The sequence below is a fragment of the Mastomys coucha genome, chromosome X (assembly GCF_008632895.1).
Source record: "Mastomys coucha isolate ucsf_1 chromosome X, UCSF_Mcou_1, whole genome shotgun sequence".
Classification (NCBI taxonomy): Eukaryota; Metazoa; Chordata; class Mammalia; order Rodentia; family Muridae; genus Mastomys; species Mastomys coucha.
The window spans coordinates 155,946,431-155,965,380 of NC_045030.1; the positions used below are offsets into that span (position 1 = coordinate 155,946,431).

The 18,950-nt window shown below is 38.5% G+C and overlaps 1 protein-coding gene across 8 annotated transcripts in view; it reads right to left on the minus strand.

Moving 5' to 3' along the window:
• The window catches only part of Reps2 (RALBP1 associated Eps domain containing 2), a 230,506-nt gene that overhangs the window by 134,231 nt on the left and 77,325 nt on the right, over positions 1 to 18,950 (minus strand). For 5 of the 8 annotated variants that reach the window (XM_031370695.1, XM_031370655.1, XM_031370686.1 and 2 more), the window contains exons 3-5: positions 17,436 to 17,584; positions 15,202 to 15,328; positions 9,940 to 10,037 (exon numbers count right to left, since the gene is read on the minus strand). In XM_031370695.1, coding sequence (XP_031226555.1) covers positions 9,940 to 10,037; positions 15,202 to 15,328; positions 17,436 to 17,584 — 374 coding nt within the window. The remainder of the gene's footprint in view (positions 1 to 9,939; positions 10,038 to 15,201; positions 15,329 to 17,435; positions 17,585 to 18,950) is intronic. The other 3 variants (XM_031370680.1, XM_031370674.1, XM_031370646.1) reach the window with 1 other exon arrangement.

Here is an 18,950-nt window from a genome sequence, read left to right on the forward strand (position 1 = left end):
AGGCCACTGATTTGCTTGAGTTAATTTTACATCCAGCTACTTTGCTGAAGTTGTTTATCAGGTTTAGAGGATGGCCAAGCTGGTCATCAACAGGAGGAGAGGACCTTGGCCCTGTGAAGGTTCTGGGCCAGTAAGCAGGAGAGGGTGGGGTGGCAAGCATGGGGAGGGGGGCAGGGAACAGGGGATTGTTTTAGTTTGAGGTTTTTTTTTCTTATTTTATTTTTATTTTTTTGGAGGGGAACCTGGAAAAGGAGATATTGTAAATAAGAAAACATCTAATTAAAAAAATACTGAAGAGAAAACAGTTTTAAAAAAAGAAAAGAAAAGAACATTAACTTCACAAAAGTATTATGAAGACTAAACAAGACAGCAAACATGATTGTTTGGTGGAGAGTCTATGAAATAACTGGTAGCTATAAAAAATTGCTTTTTTATCTTAAAGGTGACTACCAGAAAAGAAACAAAGCAAATAGAGTAATTTTCAAGAAACCCAGACACTATTGCAGATGCCAAGAAGTGCTTGCTGACAGAAGCCTGATACAGCTGTCTCCTGAGAGGCTCTGCCAGATCCTAACCAACGCAGATGAGGATGCTCGCAGCCAACCATTAGACTTAGCATGGGGTCCCCAATGGAGGAGTTAGAGAAAGGACTGAAAGAGCTGAAAGGGTTTTCAATCCCTTAAGAACAACCAGACCCCCCAGAGCTCCCAGGGACTAAACCACCAACCAAAGAATACACATGGAACGACCTATAGCTCCAGCCATATATGTAGCAAAGGCTGGCCTTGATGGTCATCAATGGGAGGAGAGGCCCTTGGTCCTGGGAAGACTCGATGCCCCAGTTTAGGGGAATGCTAGGGCAGGGAGGCAGGAGTGGGTAGGTGTGTGGGGAAGCACCCTCATAGAAGCAGGGAGAAAAAAGATGGGACAGGAGGAAACTGGGAAAGGGGGTAATATTTGAAATGTAAATGAATAAAATATCCAATAAAAAAAGAAAGAAAATACAGGAAAGTATTAAGGAACAGTACTCCTGTACCAAAATGAAGCAATTCCAAAGACAGAGCATACTGAATACATTTTGAGGAGAATGCATATTGGAAGAAAGGTGATTGTGGTCTTCTTAAAAACACACGCTTTCACTGAAGATATTGTAAAGAAACTGTAAATGGGAATACTAAAAGAAACACTCTTCTGTTTACTAGCACAGAGAATAACACACAAGCTTGAACATCGTACTGTTTTGTTTAGCACCTATGTTAAAGTAATTTTCTTTCAGTTATATGGAGAAAATTTACTGTGTTCTGTGCAATTTGTATATGAAAATACAGGTTATTAATGAGGAACAATACTCCTGTAGCAAAATATAGCAATTAAAAAGACAGAACATAATACGTGCATTTTGAAGATGATAGGTGTTGGGAGAAACGTTCTTGTTGCCTTCTTAAAAACACATGTTTCCACCTAAGACATTTAAAGCTGATGACAGTGATGAAATGCCATGATGACAGTGGGGTGAATCTCTAAAAGTGTAAGCAAGCCCCAATTAAACAATTTTTAAAATAAGAGTTGCCGTGGCCATGGTACTTAATCACAGCAATAGAACACTGACTAAGACACTAAGCAATTCAATCTTGTTGGCATAATCATATAAATAAGAGATTCCCATTGCCTACAGACCTGATGTTCCTATGCAGCTGAAAAGAAACTTGAGCCTCTAACCTCTTTCAAGTTCCTCAAGTGCCCACAACCTACATTTGAACACATAATGCGCAGTTTTCCACACACCTTGCAGAATCTCGTGGGTTTAAAATGTCACCTTATGATTTCAGGCTGTAGAATGACAAATCAGTACAAAGTCATGAATAGCACGTACAAAAGACAAAAGGCCTATGAAAGGAAGAAGCAATACACAGTAAAGCACACTTGAGGAAAGAACACTGTAACATTAAATTTTCCAATTCACTAACAGATATGTTAATTAATATGCGAAGACAGCATTTTTCCATAGTATGAGAAATGTCTATAAGTTTGTTAACATGTTATAGTTATAAAGGTACCAGAAAAGAGACATTTTCTATATTATGTCAAGTTTATAAATTGATGTAGCTTACAATCTGAAAATTTCCAAAATCTGAAATTACCAAAGTGTAGACATTTTCAATAAAGAGTTCTATACCTGAGAATTGAATCTAAACAACTGCTAACAATGCTATACTTGCAAGAGCTAGGAGAGGCTGCTTAAATGGCTTATGGAAAATACATACAACAAAACACTAAGACCTTGTGCAACAAAAACACAAAAAGATAGTTTTTGTGTGCTGCCACAGAATGTTAGTAAAACTATTGTTAAATAAAAATGCTGAGTATACCCGGGCGATGGTGGCGCACGCCTTTAATCCCAGCACTTGGGAAGCAGAGGCAGGCAGATTTCTGAGTTTGAGGCCAGCCTGGTTCCAGGACAGCCAGGGCTACACAGAGAAACCCTGTCTCGAAAAAAACCAAAAAAAAAAAAAAAAATGCTGAGTATATAAACAGATGTATAATAGGGTACCACATGGGTAAAAGGCTGAACTGCATACATACTTTGAGTATACTACCTATAATTATATAAGTATCAGGATAAGTATCAGGATAAGATTCAGATACAGCATTAAGTAAAATAAGGTATTTTGTATACAACTATACAAAAGAAATGAGTTATAGTTGTTTCTACAATGGGTGCTCAGAGGGTAGGAGTGAGAGGGCCATTTCTCACTCTGTACCCTTTTCAATATTTGACTTTGTAAAAACTCTTTCAGCATCTTTAGAGCTCACAACCCACCGCCCCAAATTAACATCTACAGTGTAATATGCACTGTATAGTATGAAACAATCCAAACTGCAGAATTCTATCATTATGGCCTTATTAGAAGAAAACTGACCATGAGGTGGTTCATTTGTCTCTGCATAACTTTGTTTAACTTAAGCCATTCGTAAGCAAGCACATCATCCTGACTTATGTGGATAACACAGGAAAACAAAAGAACTAAATGTAGAAATAGTATTATGCTGAAAGAGCCACTGGGGCTCTTCAACATAGTCAAGATAAGTGTTCTCAGACAAGGTAAGTGTTTGTTCTCAGACAAACAGGGACGAGAGAAGATTCTAAAGGAATAAATGAAAAAAAAAAGGCCTAAGTTCTAACTCAATACATGTGTAGGATACACACACATAGAGACTAATCATTCCTCAAAATGAACCTCTGAAAAGCTAAATGAGTTCTGATGGCCCAAAGCTGCCTTGTGGGCTACTTCCTAAGCTAACCAGTGACAGAGACAGTGCTTAGCATGTCTTATCTAAGCCCCCCTGGCTTGATCCTAAGCTTTCAGCCATTTTCTATGCTCTGCTCTGCTCATTTTGTCAGCATCCTAATCCAATCCACCCAAAAATAACTTTCATAGCACAAAAAAAGGAAAAACCCAAACAATAATCTCAGTGTTGTGTTGGCCTCCCCAAAGGACTGTTTCTTTTTATTCTCATGAAAAGTATTACAGGAATAATTTACCTGTGGCACAAGCAATTCTCTTCTGACCTACACCAACAACATTCCAACAGAGACTCATGAGTGTTTCTTTCTTTTCGCATCCTTACATGCTTGCTTTAACTCTTGAGAACTATTCCAAGAAGCTCAAGGATTAGGGAGAATCTGTTTCTGGCCCTGAGTGTTTAAAGTGAAATCTCAGGGTTAGGGGAGAAACAAGGCTCAAAACTTTTAAAGGCAGTGGAAAACAAATACATAACTACATGCGATAGGTGCTTTTCAGTTTACAAACTTTTACATGAACATGCTGCTAGCATACAAAATTTATAGCACCAAAACTATAACCCTAAAACCCAAGTGCAATGGCAAGTGTCTAAAAGACTCCAAGTTCTGTTTGCTATTATTTTATCTAAGAAGAATAGTGGTGAACACTGACTGTTCTCTACAACACGGGAATGTTCAGACCTCAGGATAAGACACTAGACAGAAAAATTGGTTAGGGTTTCAAAAGTGAGGCTGATTTTGTCTAAAATAGAAGATAATTGTGTTTCATCAGTAGTTGCAAGAAATTTCATTTGCCACAGCAGCCTCCCTAGATTTGGGTTAAAAAAATAAAATGAGAGAGGAACATTTTGAATTAATGAATGAATGCAAGTACACACATACTTCTTTTTGTGTGTCTGCATAAAATGTTCTAGGAACAATATAATAAAACCTAGTTGCCTTTAAGATGGAAATCCATAGTGATCAGACTCCCAGTCATCTAATTGAGTTTCACAGAGAAATATACAATTGAGCAATAAACTGTTTCTTTTTTAAGAATGGAAAATTGCAGGCATCACATATACATGAGCACAGTAGGAAACACTCATACTTCATGCTGTCCCTGAAAGAAAAAAAGCAAAGATGAATTCAGGCAAAGGAAGAACAAAGGAGGCAAAAGTTAAAGTAAAGAAAGAAAGAACAAAGGCCCCACTAGAAATGCTCGGTGCTGACCACCGAGAAAGGAGCAGTTGCTGAGCAGTTGTTGAACAGTGTGGTGAGAGTGAAGTAGCGAGCTGTTGTGGCTGAAGGGGAAAGCAGGGAGCAAACAATACAAGAGCCCAGGAGCCATATCCCAAAATATGGATGACATGGTAAGAACCATGAGCAGTGACAGATAGCATGAGCAGTTGTGAAGGAGATAACAATATATTTTTAACTGAGCCGAAAAGCATAACATTTGCACATAATAATGAGTGGTATGTAGAGTTTCAACATATGTACACACTGTATACTATTTAAATCTCTTGCCTGTTTATATTTTTAGGGTCTCTATTGTTTCCAAGGATGGTATCAGATGCCTTTAATCCCAGCACTTGGGGGGCAGGGGCAGGCACATTGCTGAGTTCTAGGCCAGTTTGGACTATACAGAAAATTCCATCCTAGGCAAGGCTGTATACATAGTGAGATCCTCAACCACCAGCCCCCAAAGAACATCCTGCAAGAGGATGATGGCAAGAAGGTGGCAGGGTAGGGGTTAATATCCCAGATTCCCTGACAGGAGATAATTGCCTGGACCAAGTAAAGCAGAATAGATAATCTCTAGAACATAGAATGTTCAGGACTTGATAACTGAATAAGCATGAGGGATGAAGGAGAAGTCAAAGAAAATGACCAACCTTCAGGTTCATGGTAATGGGTGGTAGAGCAAGGAGAGTGAGGCTGGGAGCTCTTCTGTAAGGAAGACCCATCAGTTAAAAGTCACAGTGAACCATCTAAGTAAGACTGTTTGGCAGATGGTGATACATCAACACCATACTCTACTAGCTAAAGAACAGTAATGAGGCGAGTGATCTCAAGGATCACTGCATTAGGGGCGGGCAGTAAGATATTGCAGCAAAGGCAGCCAAAGAACCAAGACTTTATACCCAATGTGGTGTTCAACAATCCTAGTAAAACAGAGAACCAAGTGGAAGCAGAAGTTGTAGTTCTAAGTGTTAGGCAGACTGAATCATAATTTACATGCAAGATGTCCAGCCTAGCTTATGAGAAATGCAAACCACAATGATCTCTGAAGATCTGATAACAGGTAAAGCAGGAAACTTTCGATTTATTTAAAAATTCCCATCTATTTACCAAAACAGTGTCTGAAACTTTAATGAGGAAAAAAATCTATTCTTTGAACAAAAAGGTGACTAAAATATTAAGGAAAAAGACTAACAATTCCAAAGTATAGAACCTTAATTTGGCATAAACACCTCCAAAATGCTAAACCCATGGGCTATAATTGCACTGGCCATGGGTCCCTAAAGGCCCGCCCTAGGACCCTGAGGCCATGTCCCCTCTAACTTATTTATGGTGTTGGCAGTGATTTGAAATCAGAGTCTCATGACATAGTCTGGGTATGCTGGGAGCTGGCTGTGGCTGGTCTTCCTGCTGTGGTCTTGCTGCTGCTCAGCAGCTTAGGAAGTGTTGTGGAATGAAAGACATGGTTTTTGCTATGCTAATCTGGCACTTTACCAATGAACTATAGCTTCAATACCCTGTTTGCAGGAAAGGTTTGAACAGAAGGTGACAAATAAAGCTAGAACAAAAAGAATAGATTGTCATCAGCACAGGGACATGGCACCATGAGGGGAATTAGTCACTCCAACTAGCTTAGCACTATACCCAATAAATATTAATCCCCCATCACCAAGAACCTTCACTTCAAATCTCATCGCCATGACTAATTCAAATTGGCATTTTGCTTTCTGTAACATGGAGTCCAGCCAAACCAGACTGACAGGCACAAGAAGGAAACCTAAGAGCTGAAGAAAGGAAAATACACCCACTACAAAAACCACAGACTGCCATCCTGGGCAAGAAAGGTCCCTTGCTATCATCCTGAATAGAAAGCCATGCTCAAACAAACATTGAGAGAGTCAAACTGGCATACTGCTGGGATATATTGCTAAATCCACACCATGATGTTAATGCAACAAAAAAGGAAAGGAACTTGCTCCAGGTCATGTGGAGTCAGGCTGGACCTGGGAAGAACCGATTTTGTTTTGTTTTTCCTGTGTTTCCAATAGTCAATTGTTGCCAAACACCTATACCAAGCCTCAGCTCTCCCCAAAATTCAGACCCATAGAAATATAGAACTCTTGTTCACCTCCTCTGAGCTGTCTCAAAAGCTCCATTTCTGGCATCTAACACTGAACTTACAGCTGGGATTTTTTTCCCAGCACCACTGTTTCTTCCAGTCCTTCCTTGCTTAACAGATGACATCACCATCTTCCATCCAGTTCCTGAGCCAGTAGCTGAGGAATGGTGGCCAGTGCTTGAACTCTAGCCTATCCACTTCCCAGCTGTGATCTTTGGAAAACTCAATAAAGCATATACACCATTAGGCTTTGTGATCTAAAATGGAAGCTATGGTGTTATCCCAGAAGACAGCTGTGAGCACTGAGTTTATGTGCACAAAATTCTAAGTACATAGAAAATGTCTTTGTACATGCAGCTCTATCACTTTCTTATCTGTTCCCTATCCTTACCACCTTACATGGCTAATATTTCTGTTATCCTTCCCACTTCAACTATGTTACTCCCCAGAGAAGCCTTCTTTGGCTAACCTGTCCACAAGTCTAGGTTATATTCTACTGCCATTTTTCACCTTCAAAGTGCAGCATAATTTTCATTCATATTATATACTATAACCACATGTTGTCTTTGTGATGGCTTGATTAATAGTTGTGTCCTACAATAGCCTGAAATTTCCACAAGGGAGGGGCCTATTGATGGCATACATCATTTAATACAGCATCTGGTACTTTATAGGTAGTCACTAAATATTTGTCAAGTGAAGGGTTCAAGAAGCATATTTCTCAGCAGAAAGGAAACCTAGAGATTAGAAGACAGATCACAATCCAAATAAGGGATCATGGCCTTGCTTCCAGGGAGCTTGGTAAGAAGGGTCCTGTGAGCCCCATCCTGTGAAGCTGAAGATTCACTGCTAAATTTGATCATTCAATTTCTCTCTACAGAAACAGAACATACTCTCAGGAACCTACAGGACACACCTTAGAGAGTTTTGAGAGGAATCCCTCCAATCCCTTTCCTAATGTAAACATGCCTCCCCAATTTGTGTGGTTCTAATGTTTAAAGGCACATATTTTTATACCATGGGATCTCTGAACCATAGCCAAGTACTACATCTGGGGCTCAGCTGAAGAAACATTACAACTTGAGGGTAAAACTTATCTATATTGACCTTAAAGGAGAATGTCTTTCTTTTCTTTTCTTTCTTCTTTTTTCTTGAGTTAGGGTCTTGAATCTTAGAAGTTGACTTTGAACGACTATGTACTCAAGGATGACCTTGAATTCCTGACACTCCTGACAGGTATTCTCTCAAATAACACTTTCAAGAATACTTTTGGGATGAGGATGTAGTGTGGTAGTAGAGGTTTTGCCTAGCATAGGCAAGGCCATAGCATCCAACCCCAGCAACACACACACACACACACACACACACACAGAGAGAGAGAGGGGGGGGTAATAGTATAATACCTAGTGTTTATTCATGATGTAATCTAGTCTTCATATAATATAGAACTTTAATGCTGAGCTAAGTGTTTAATGTGCAGGCTGTGATATTGAACTCTCCTAGACTCAAATTTTGGCTCTGCCACATACTAAGTATGAATGAAATCTCAGACTTGCTACTTGACCTCTCTCAGCTATCCATCTATACTAATATAGACAACAGTGCCTAGAGCTTATAATTATAGGAAACATTAAATATATAACATATGGCTTAAATACTATCTTTCAGAGAGTTTCTGCAAACAGAACACTGCTTTAAGATTGAGTACTTTGTCATGTTTAACAGTGTCCTATGACCAGAAGCCATTCACTGAACTTGAGGATCTTCTGCAGACTGTTTATTCTCTTCTAAGCTTGCAGCCCACTTCTTTGTGGGAGTGTCTGACTCCACTCTTCTATTTTGAGTAGAGCTGCCTGTGCAGAAATGGTCCTTTCTTCCTGAGTTCCACAATTGAAATGTTATACAAACCACCTCCCACTTCCTTTTGTCTTTCATGTTAAATAATAAACCTACCTTTTTAACAGTTTCTTACCATGTACGTACATACATACATACATACACACACATCTTTCTTTAATAATATACCTTCTCCACAAAAGAACTTAGACATACTACACAAGACAACAGCTATGAATGTAGGGGGAAAAACAGAGCTCTTTATCTGAAGGAAAACACTAGAGAATTAGAAGCTGGAAGTATCTAAGCTATGATGTGACCAGAAGAAACTTAATAACATTATATCTGTACCATAATATTTTATATATTACAGGTAGGAAGTAGTACTTTCTTATACTTACACATAAATTGCTATTCAAATGGCATTGTCTGAGGCACTGAGTGAATACAGAACTACTGCAGCCTTTCAAACTCTTACCACATAATTGGAGACACACAGCAAATGGAAAACAGTTAATTAGGCATTAAACAAGTAGTAATAAAGAATAAGGCAAACACAAGACAAGCTGCTATAGAAAATGTGAAACTCTGCTGAAGAAGGTACTCCATGATTAAGTAAATAAAGGGGTAGGGATGCTTTAGAGACACTGAAGATCAAGATCAATAAACCTCTAGTTTATTCTAGAGTCTGAAAGGGATAGAGACAAATGAAAATTTCAGAAAATATACCAGCAAAAAAGAATATGTGCATGAAGAGGTAGTTTTATACCTTTCTTGAAGCAAAATAGAGAATAATCAAAAAACCATGCTCCTCAATAGAAGACAATGAACTATATTTGGCAGGAAAGCAGAAGGATGGAGTATTTGGTAGGAAGAAAATCAGTAAGGAGAGGATCATGTGGGGGATACAAACACAGTTTGATGTATATGTGTGGAATGTTACAGTGAAGCTAGACATGGTGACAATGCCTGCAATCTCAGCTCTTGGGAGGTGGAGGCAAAAGGATCAGCCTCAGATACACAAGCAGTTTGAGACTATCTTGGTGAAACCCTGTCTCACCCTATGCAACAGAAGAAAAAGTATCAAAATGAAGCCCCTCACTTCATATGCTAACTGTAAAATAATGATTTTAAACGCCATATTTTTTTCAGAGTTTTCTCTATAATAGTTATTTTTATTTTTAAGTAAATGTACGCATATGTAGTATTGTGGGTATGTGCACATGCATGCAGCTACCCATGGAAGCCAGAAGAGGGTGTTGAACTCCCTGGAGTTGGAGTTACTAGTAGTTGCATACTGTCTATGTGGGTACTTGGACCTGAACACTGATCCTCTACAAGAGCAGCAAATGCTTGCAATTACTGAGCCATATCTCCATCCCTAAATGCCATTTATCTCCACAGTATAAATTTTCTCCCAATTCTGTCATTGATATAGGCCCACATCATCACTTACCCGAATAAGAGAGGCCTGCCGACGAAAGGGTTTGGCTCCTGGACCCTCTGATGAAGGTCCTTCAGGCTGGCCAATGGGCTGCCTATTTTCATATGGAGCTGAAAAACAAGAGAGAATGCTAGCAGGGTATACAAAGATTCTATTACAAAATTATCATTCCACACTCAAGCTGATGTAGCATGTGCTTTTCAAAAAAAAAAAGGTAATAAAGGAATTGGAACATACAATCTGAGAGCTACCTAAGACTCACAAATCTTGATCCTCTTACCTCCATAATTTCACTAAACAATCTAAAGACATTTAACCAATACCATGATAAGACCAAAAGGATTCACATCAGATTAAGGTTAGGAATAAGGCAAGAGGGTGATGCAGTGAGAACCTCAGAGTCAGTCACTAGTAGAAATGTGCCATATTACAAGTATTCATTGTTTGTTGCTGGTTTTTGTTGGGGGGGGGCAGTAATCCTGAACCATGACCTGAAGTAATGGAGTTCACTTTTGTGTTCATTCATGGTTTTGAACGATATGATTTTAGCCTAAAATGAATACTTGACTGTAGGTGAGAATTAAACAAAGGCCTGATTTGAATACTCAGCACCTCCAGCCTTATAAACTGTATCTAGGGACAGGCTGTACTTTGCCAAGATGGCTGATGGGCTGTTTTGACTTCCTCCTCCTTTTCTTCTAGTGGATCAAAACTGAAGCATGTCATGCACTACTGCCACTGGATCCCCTTATCACTTAAAAAAAAACAACAACAACAAATTCAGACATCGGTTGTTCCTTTTACCAATTTAATGCTACATTCAAACAAAGTTTACATTCATTTTGGGGAGAGGAAAGTAAAAGGGAAAAAATAGGCTTGGATTTTAAAAAAATGAATTAGGAACGAATAAAACCCAACTTACATCAAGTAGAAAACTGAGGAATCCAAAAACTATTTCCCCCTAATTAAATTGTACATTTCATCCCTCCCAATTAAGCACAGGAACTACACTATAACTTTTTATGGAAAGGAAACTGATTCTGAGACGATGCACTGCCTATTTGACATGGGCTTAATGCTTATATATATCATGTATACATATTAAAAAGTGTCATTTTATTTTGAGTGTTTGGATGTTTTACCTACATGTATACCTATACAACATGTGAGTGCTTGAAGCCCATGAAGCCAGAAAAGGGCACTGGATTCCCCAGACCTGGAGTTATGGAGAGCTGCAAGCTTCAGTGTGGGTGCTGGGAACTGAACCTAGGTCCTCTGGAAGATCAGTCAGTACTCTTTGTTTTTTAAATTTTTTTTTTTTAGGATTTATTTATTTATATGAGTACACTGTTGTTGTCTTCAGACACACCAGCAGAGGGCATCAGATCCCATTACAGATTGTTGTGAGCCACCATGTGGTTGCTGGGAATTGAACTCAGGACCTCTGGAAGAGTACTCAGTGCTCTCAACCACTGAGCCATCTCTCTAGCACTACAATGGATTTTTTAAATTAAGTTTTCTGAGAGAGATGAGTTAGTGGTTTAAGAGTACTGTTTCCTTTTTCAGATGGTAGCTAACAACCACCTATAACTCCAGTCCAAGAGGATCCAACACCCTCTTCTGGCCTCTATCAGCACCACATGTACTTGGTATATAGACTTACATGCAGGCAAAGTACTTACAAACATAACATAAAAATAAAGGGTAGATTTTTTTAAATAAAAAATGAGGCTTGTAATTCTTTTAAAGTTATAGATAAATACCAAGATGTAGTTATAATTTATAAATACCTCCCTATTTAAATGTATTCAATTAATCATATAACCCCTGAAGAAAATTAATAAGAACTTTGAACACTAAAACTCAACATTATAATTTACTATAAAAATAAATGGTTATCTTCCTTGTTATACAGAATGTAAAACCAAATATACAAAAATGAATAAATGTATTATGTAGTTATTATTCTACTAATAAATAACCAAAATATTTTAAATGATTTTACTACTTTTAAAATAAGTTTCTAAGCCACAAAATGAATGATATTCTGTATAACTTTTATTTCCAGAACACATAATATTGGCCTTGCCAATATGGTAACAAGACAGTTAAATATAACCAGCTCCAAAAGAAAGGAGAAATTATCACCAAAATGAAACCATTTCTCATCTCTGTGAGCTAACACTTAGAGGACTTAAAATATATGAGTATATAAACTGCTTCTTACTGTAACCTACTTATAAGTAAAATTGGGTGGTGAACAGAGGCGGCTGTTGCAGTACCACATTTAGCATGGTTTTATGGTTTTAAAATAAAGAATGTACAACAATAACACATCAAGAACACTAAACAGTCTGGACTGTGGGTCACCTGTAAGCTTAGCAGGCAGGAGGCCAGACTGGTACTCATGAGACCCTGTCTCAAAAAAGAAAGTAGAGAAAAGAAAGAAACAGGACAGGACAGGACAGGACAGGACAGGACAAGAAGGGAGGGAGGGAGGGAAAGAGAGAGAAGAGAGGAAGGCAAGAAGGAAGAAAGAAACAAAGCAACAAACCATTCAGGCTCACAACTACAGTTTGCATTTCTTCCTAGCAACTAGAACACTAAGTCATAATAGATTAAAATATCTAAATGATTGCCTGGCAATGCATTTAGTGCATTTCAGAACCTCCTAGGAGTATATACAAATGTAAAACTACAAAAGAGAATTTCATAGATAGTACATAGTCTAAGTCTTCAAAGTAAATTTCAACTTGTAGGCAAGTATTTTCCTCTGACAATTAAGATTGCTTTCCATGTCGATGGAACCACAATAAACTCTTCATACCAACTGAACCCTACCAAAAAGTTTTAAGCACAATGAGCCAAAGCATAGCTAGCATCCTAGTGCTTATAACTTCTAATGAAACCTATGGACCTGTACTTCCCATAACAGAGAGGGTTCATCTACCACCCAAAGGAGACTCATAGGGGAAGAAGGTACCATGTGAAGCTCAGCTCAAATCCCTTACCTATAGGGATCATAACATGGAGAGACAGATGTATTTTATCAGTCAGGCTTCAATGAAAACTCAGCTAGACAGGAGCTCATTTACAGACAGGTTTTTCTTCTACTACGGGGAAAGGCTGCCTGTGGCTGAAAAAGTGGGTATCTAAATCAGCCATAAATCTAAGGAATGTGCTCCATTTAGCTATGTGAGCAACAAAGCTGATAATCAGGCCAGCAGCAATCTGATATCTGGCTTGCTCCTCAACTGAACCTAAACTCAGGAAAAAAAATACATATTAGTTAATGCCTCAACTCTCTTCCTTATCAAATGAAACCCAAAATATGCAAGTCAAAAGCAAACCAAGTAACTCTTCAATTCCTTGACAAGAGGTTTCATATGGAAGTAGACACATGATCTTTCTCCAAAGAGAAGACTGTTTTGTAGAACCCTGAAGATGTCATTACACCCATACACCCAAGAAACTATCAATACAATGATGGGAATATTGACTGTTACATTGAGGAGAAGGCAGCAGACACAAGTACAATCAGTCTGTATGTTTCCTTTTGCATGAAGTTCTAGAAGTAAAACTAATCAAAAATGTTAAAAGTCAAAACAGTGCTGCATTTCAGGGTGGGGTGTGGTTGGAAAAAAGCATGTGCAGTACAATGGGGTGGTTGCTACATGAGCGCAGCTATTTGTTAAAATTTAAATTAAATACTTAAAATATGTGCACCTTGTCATACACAGATTTTTACCACTTTCAAAGAAAGTATAAAAATGAAAGAGGGCATACAGAGCCTTGGCATAAACTTCTCAGAATCCAGAAAGAAGGGAAGCACACTGCCTCCTCAATGCTGCAGGGACGGAACCCACTGAGCATAGGATGAGAGGATAGAGCAGGAAATGGAGGACAAAAACAAGGACTAGCAAGGGTAGAACTTAAGGACGGGCCGACTTAATAGAACACACATGGACTTACCTGAGAACTAAACATTCATTTCTAAGCCCAAATTAGATTTGAAATAGAAGCAACAATTATACTTCTTTTTTAAAAGGCAAATAATACAAGGGAAAGTGCAAGAGGAAAATGAAGTCTCAACCCTGTGTAGTTTCATACATCAATGAGATACATGATTTTCAGAATTTTTAATTATCTATAAGGAACACCATCTTGCATTATATAGGATGTAATTTCCAGATGAGTTTACATTCATATTCTCACTGAATCATCTTAATACCCTCAGTACTGTTTTGAAAAGAAAAAAAATATGGTTCATAGAAGCTCAATGGTTTGCCTAAACTCATTCAGGAGCTTCCCAAACCCGACCTTCTGGTTCTAACCCAAAGCTCTTTTCATAACATCCTACCTGCTTCTCTCAGCAAAAGAACAGCCTCTCTTTAGTTCAGCCTAAAATATCATTTTATTTCTGTGACCCTCTAAAAGTCATTGTTTCTTTTCTAATACAGCAAAATCCTACAGAAACTGAGTCATTACCATCATATCCCACAAATTGGGCAGGGGACTACAGGACATTCTACTCTGGAATACATTAAACTGGTCATATGTGAAACTAGAGATGTGAACCACAGAAGAACAAGGTGCTGCAGTGAATTCATGGAGTTGCACACATTGCAGTCTGGGCAGCCAGCTCTGCAAGTCATCCTGAGGACCAACTCACACATTTTACCCCCAAAATGACCAAGAGAACATAAATATGAACAAGCAGACAGTCCCATAACTGGGCATGCTTCATGCTTCTCAGCAAAATGCTACCACTACTAGCATTTCCTTTATCCTTATCCTAAAACATAAAAGCTCAATATTTTCATTTATGTCCCCACTCCTTAAAGATTGGATCAACTCTTTTGCTTTTTTGCATAGTTATATGTTTAAAGAATTTTCATAAAAGCAGTTACTGAGTAAATATGTTTAGTGTCCTTTCAGAAGGAAATAACAATTCTCATAAAAATACAACCCCTTTATACATGCTACATTCCTTTAATGCTATTTAAATATGAAAATTAAATCATCTAAATAGTTGTTTACAAGTCTAAAGACAAACCAGCTTCCACACTAGGAAGCAAAGCATTGCTGAGATATGCTTAATTTCATTTAAAAAAAAAAAACTTTGCTTGAGAATATAAAATGAAATTGAGCCATGTTTCCAAAGACAAGAGTAATTAAATAAGGAAATTAAGCAGCTGGTGGCACTGCTGCCTGGTAGATTAAGAAGACTCTAAGACATTGCTTGTGACAGCTGGCCCCCTGGTCGCCTCTTACCTGGATGCATCTGTTCTGTGCCGCTCCGCAGTTTGCTGTAGCCATGGCTCAAGGACACCCTCTGGTAATGAGGCGGGGAAGAAGGAGGGGAGGCGAGGGGTGACATCGTGGGAGACTGTGTTTCCTGCTTCAAAGAACCAGAGCAGAGTTCAGAGGCAACCACTGGAGAAGCCTGGCATTCTGAACTGCAGTTTAAGAAGCAAAATGTGACTCTCCGGCTGGTGACCCGGCTGATTTAACAAATGGGGAGAAATGCTTCCTCAAAAATGCAGCATACAAAAAGGTAGTATCAAAGATTCATTCCAAAGGCAACCAGAGAATACAGGCTCGCAGTGCTGTGCTACCTAAATTACTAATAGCAGCCCAAAATACTTGCAGTTAGTCCAATAATATTTTCCTCTGGAAAATGAAAGATACTGATCACATGAAAGAACATTCATAAACCACAATTGTGGAGAGACTCCATTTTCATTCAATTAATGAATTAATGAGTTTTCCTTTTTAAGATTCCTATTTGCTGAATTTGTATTCACCAAGTATAAATCCAGAAAATGCAATAAAATTTATATTTTAAATGTTTAATGTTTAACGGTGGGTATTCTTAGAGCTTATTCGACAGAATTAAATGTGGAGGAGTTGTTTGTTCCTCACTGAGAGACTCTAAAACATAGCCACCCCATCGAAGATGCTCCAAAATAATAAGATAGATGAAAGCCTTCACAAGTACAATTGGAATCCCAACTCAACCATGAACGTGATACAGGACTCTAGGCCAAATAAGCAGCCTGGGCCTGCTTGCTGAATTTCCTCCTCCTCTTCCTCCTCTTATTTCTTTAAGGACTACAAATAGACTGTAAGCATGGGGGACCCAAAGAACAGGGAAATGATGCTTTTTATAACCCAGAGACTACATTGGATTCTTTAATTTAAAAACAAACACATGATCTGAGATAAGACCTGGATACTTTCTGGGGAATCTACCTCTGTGAGACAGTGTGTCCTCAGTGTTCTCCAAATGCTGGTATAGACGCATACCAAAGTATACTGACTACAAACTCCTGTGCCTTTCTAATACACCACTTAAATGATTAAAGCAATCTTACACGGAGTGTAACAAAATGAGACACACCTCTTTTAACTATAAACATAAAACTTTAGCCAGGCATGATGAAGCACACCTGTAGTACAAGCACTCAGAAGGCAGGAAGACCACAATGTCTGATGCCAGCCTGGGCTAATACAGACAAACCCTGTGTCAAAAAATAAATAAAATAAAGAAACTTGCAACCTTGAATATCCAAGAACATCAAAGTAAACCATGTAAGCTAATTTTCTAATATAACTATCTAATATTCATTGCATTTTAAAACATCTTGGTTCAATTCTTCCTAAAATATAGCATGTTTTTTTACCTTACAGAAGACACTATTGAATATAATCTGATTCTCTGCACATCTCTTTATCAAAAGAATGAGTTATATCATGATGATTGTTTGTCTCTTCCTGATAGGCCCACTGTAATGGCATCCTTTTGTCTTTATTAATCACCACCTGATGACTGCAATCAGTGGCTTGATTTTAAAAGCCCATCCTCCCTATTCTGCTTCCAAGCTTGGTTAGTGGGTAATTTGCAGAGATGCTATTGCACAAATGCTTCCCAAGAAAGAATTCCCTGATAAAAAAGAGTTTGGTAAACATAGATCTCCGGGTCTCTTTACAATAGAACCTGCCTGTTGATATACATTCTAAATTTCCAAGGCTGACTTAGTCTTTCCCATCTGAATGCGATATGAGGACATACTTTCTCACCGTGTTTGAGCATAGTCTCCTTCGGGGCTCCTTTTTGGAGGGGAGCATTTGCTAACTCCTAGACATACCATTTCTTCTGTTTTAGCTTTGTTGTTACTTTCCATGTTGTTTAGAAGTTACATGTCAATGAACCCACTTAGAAAACCACTGACCTAGATAAATCAAGTAAGTATATTAAATCTATGGCACTATTCGAGGCACAATTCTACACTAAGGCAGATTCTAAAAGGCCAGTGGGTGGCCAGTAGTAATTCCTATGTGTCAGCTTCTTCTTGCTACAAGAAAACTTTCCTGGCTCACTTCCAAGTCTGTAATTGTGTTCCAGATGGCAATATTTGCTGGGAGTTTGGCAACAGACAAGAGGCTGTGCTATATGAGGCCTCTCAGTCAGAATCAAATGAACGTGCCAAACCAGACACCTTTACCTGTTTATCCTCATCGTCCATTCTTTTGAAGGAATTTTTCTCTGTGGTTAAGTATGGAATCGGAACCTTCGGTCCATGCAGCTCAGCTGGGTTCCCAAACCGGATCTCACCATCACTCTTCGACATCACAAAGCGAGGCAGAGGCAGTTCTTAGAAGCAGAGTAGAAAAGCTTAAGTGAGGCTTTATCTTAAAACTGCAAAACGGGGAGCTCAATGGCCCAGAATAACTCAATTTAAGGGAAAATTCCAGAGCACTAAATATAGTTTAAATTTTAGTTCAGGCACAATGCAGACTTCTACAATAATGTCACAAGAAAGAAATGTAATATCTAACCAAGGTATTCCAGCAGAACATTTTTCCATGCTGCTAGAATCATCACAGAACAAATTCAGGTTTGGGACTAGCTCCCACCTGATCCTGGAAAAAAAAAAAGATGTGCAATTTTATCAAAACAAGAGGCAACGATAGCAAGCAAAGCTTATAAATGCGTAAATATACCAGATGCAGTGTTAGGGGACTGCAAATAGTGACCCATTTATCTTCACAGCAATTCTGTAAGATAAACTAGCATTAGCAACTCCCTTTACAGCTGTAGAAACTGATGTGAAGAAGCTACATAATGTCCCCCAGGACTACACAACTCATCTCTGGGCAAGATTCAGTTTGAATCCAAGCAAGGTGGTTCTTGCCAGTGACCTACATTAATGACCCCCATTCCCATTCCTGGGGTAAACTCACTGGGTTAAATAGTTTCCCACTCAATATAATTCTTTTTTGAATTTTCACACTCAATATCTGCCTGTTGATAAATTATTATGCAGTCAGAGCAATTATTCTAAAATTTAGACATTCTAAAGTCAAAACCACTGGCCACTCACAGTGCAAAAGTGGTCTGCCTGGTATATCTACTTATCTTTCCAATTCTGATAAACTATTCCGAAAATGAAAATGATTCTTTGACATGCTTCTAGTTCTCAGCACAGCAAGTCACACACAAGCATGTGACACAAAGATCCACACAAATAAGGATGATGTTGTGGATTAAGCATAATGATTTGCATCTGTAGCTATTGTTCAGGATAATTCCCAGTGTGCCTATGCACTTCTGTCATCCCTCCACTCCAGAAACACAGCTGTGCTCACAATGATGGATGCTGTGCTAAAGCCAGGAAACATCTTAGCAACAGCAAGTATTCTACTCCCCAGGCAAAGATGGCCCTGGTGCTCTACTATCCACATGTTTATTTTTAGTTGCTATGTCCACATTTGATTCAAAGAGGTAGGCAATTATGACAAATCCCTGTGTGATCAATCAGCTAAGGACCCAGGAGACATAAATAGATAAATCAACCTGAAAATTTAAATAAAGATTCCACTCTCTTTAGAGAGATAAAGTATTATGTAAGATGGTCACCATTTTTAACGTTTGAATATTTCCCAACCATGGGCAACTCTCCAGCACTGAAGGTAGAAATGGATTTCAAATGGAAAAAGGTAAAAAAAAAAAAAAAAAA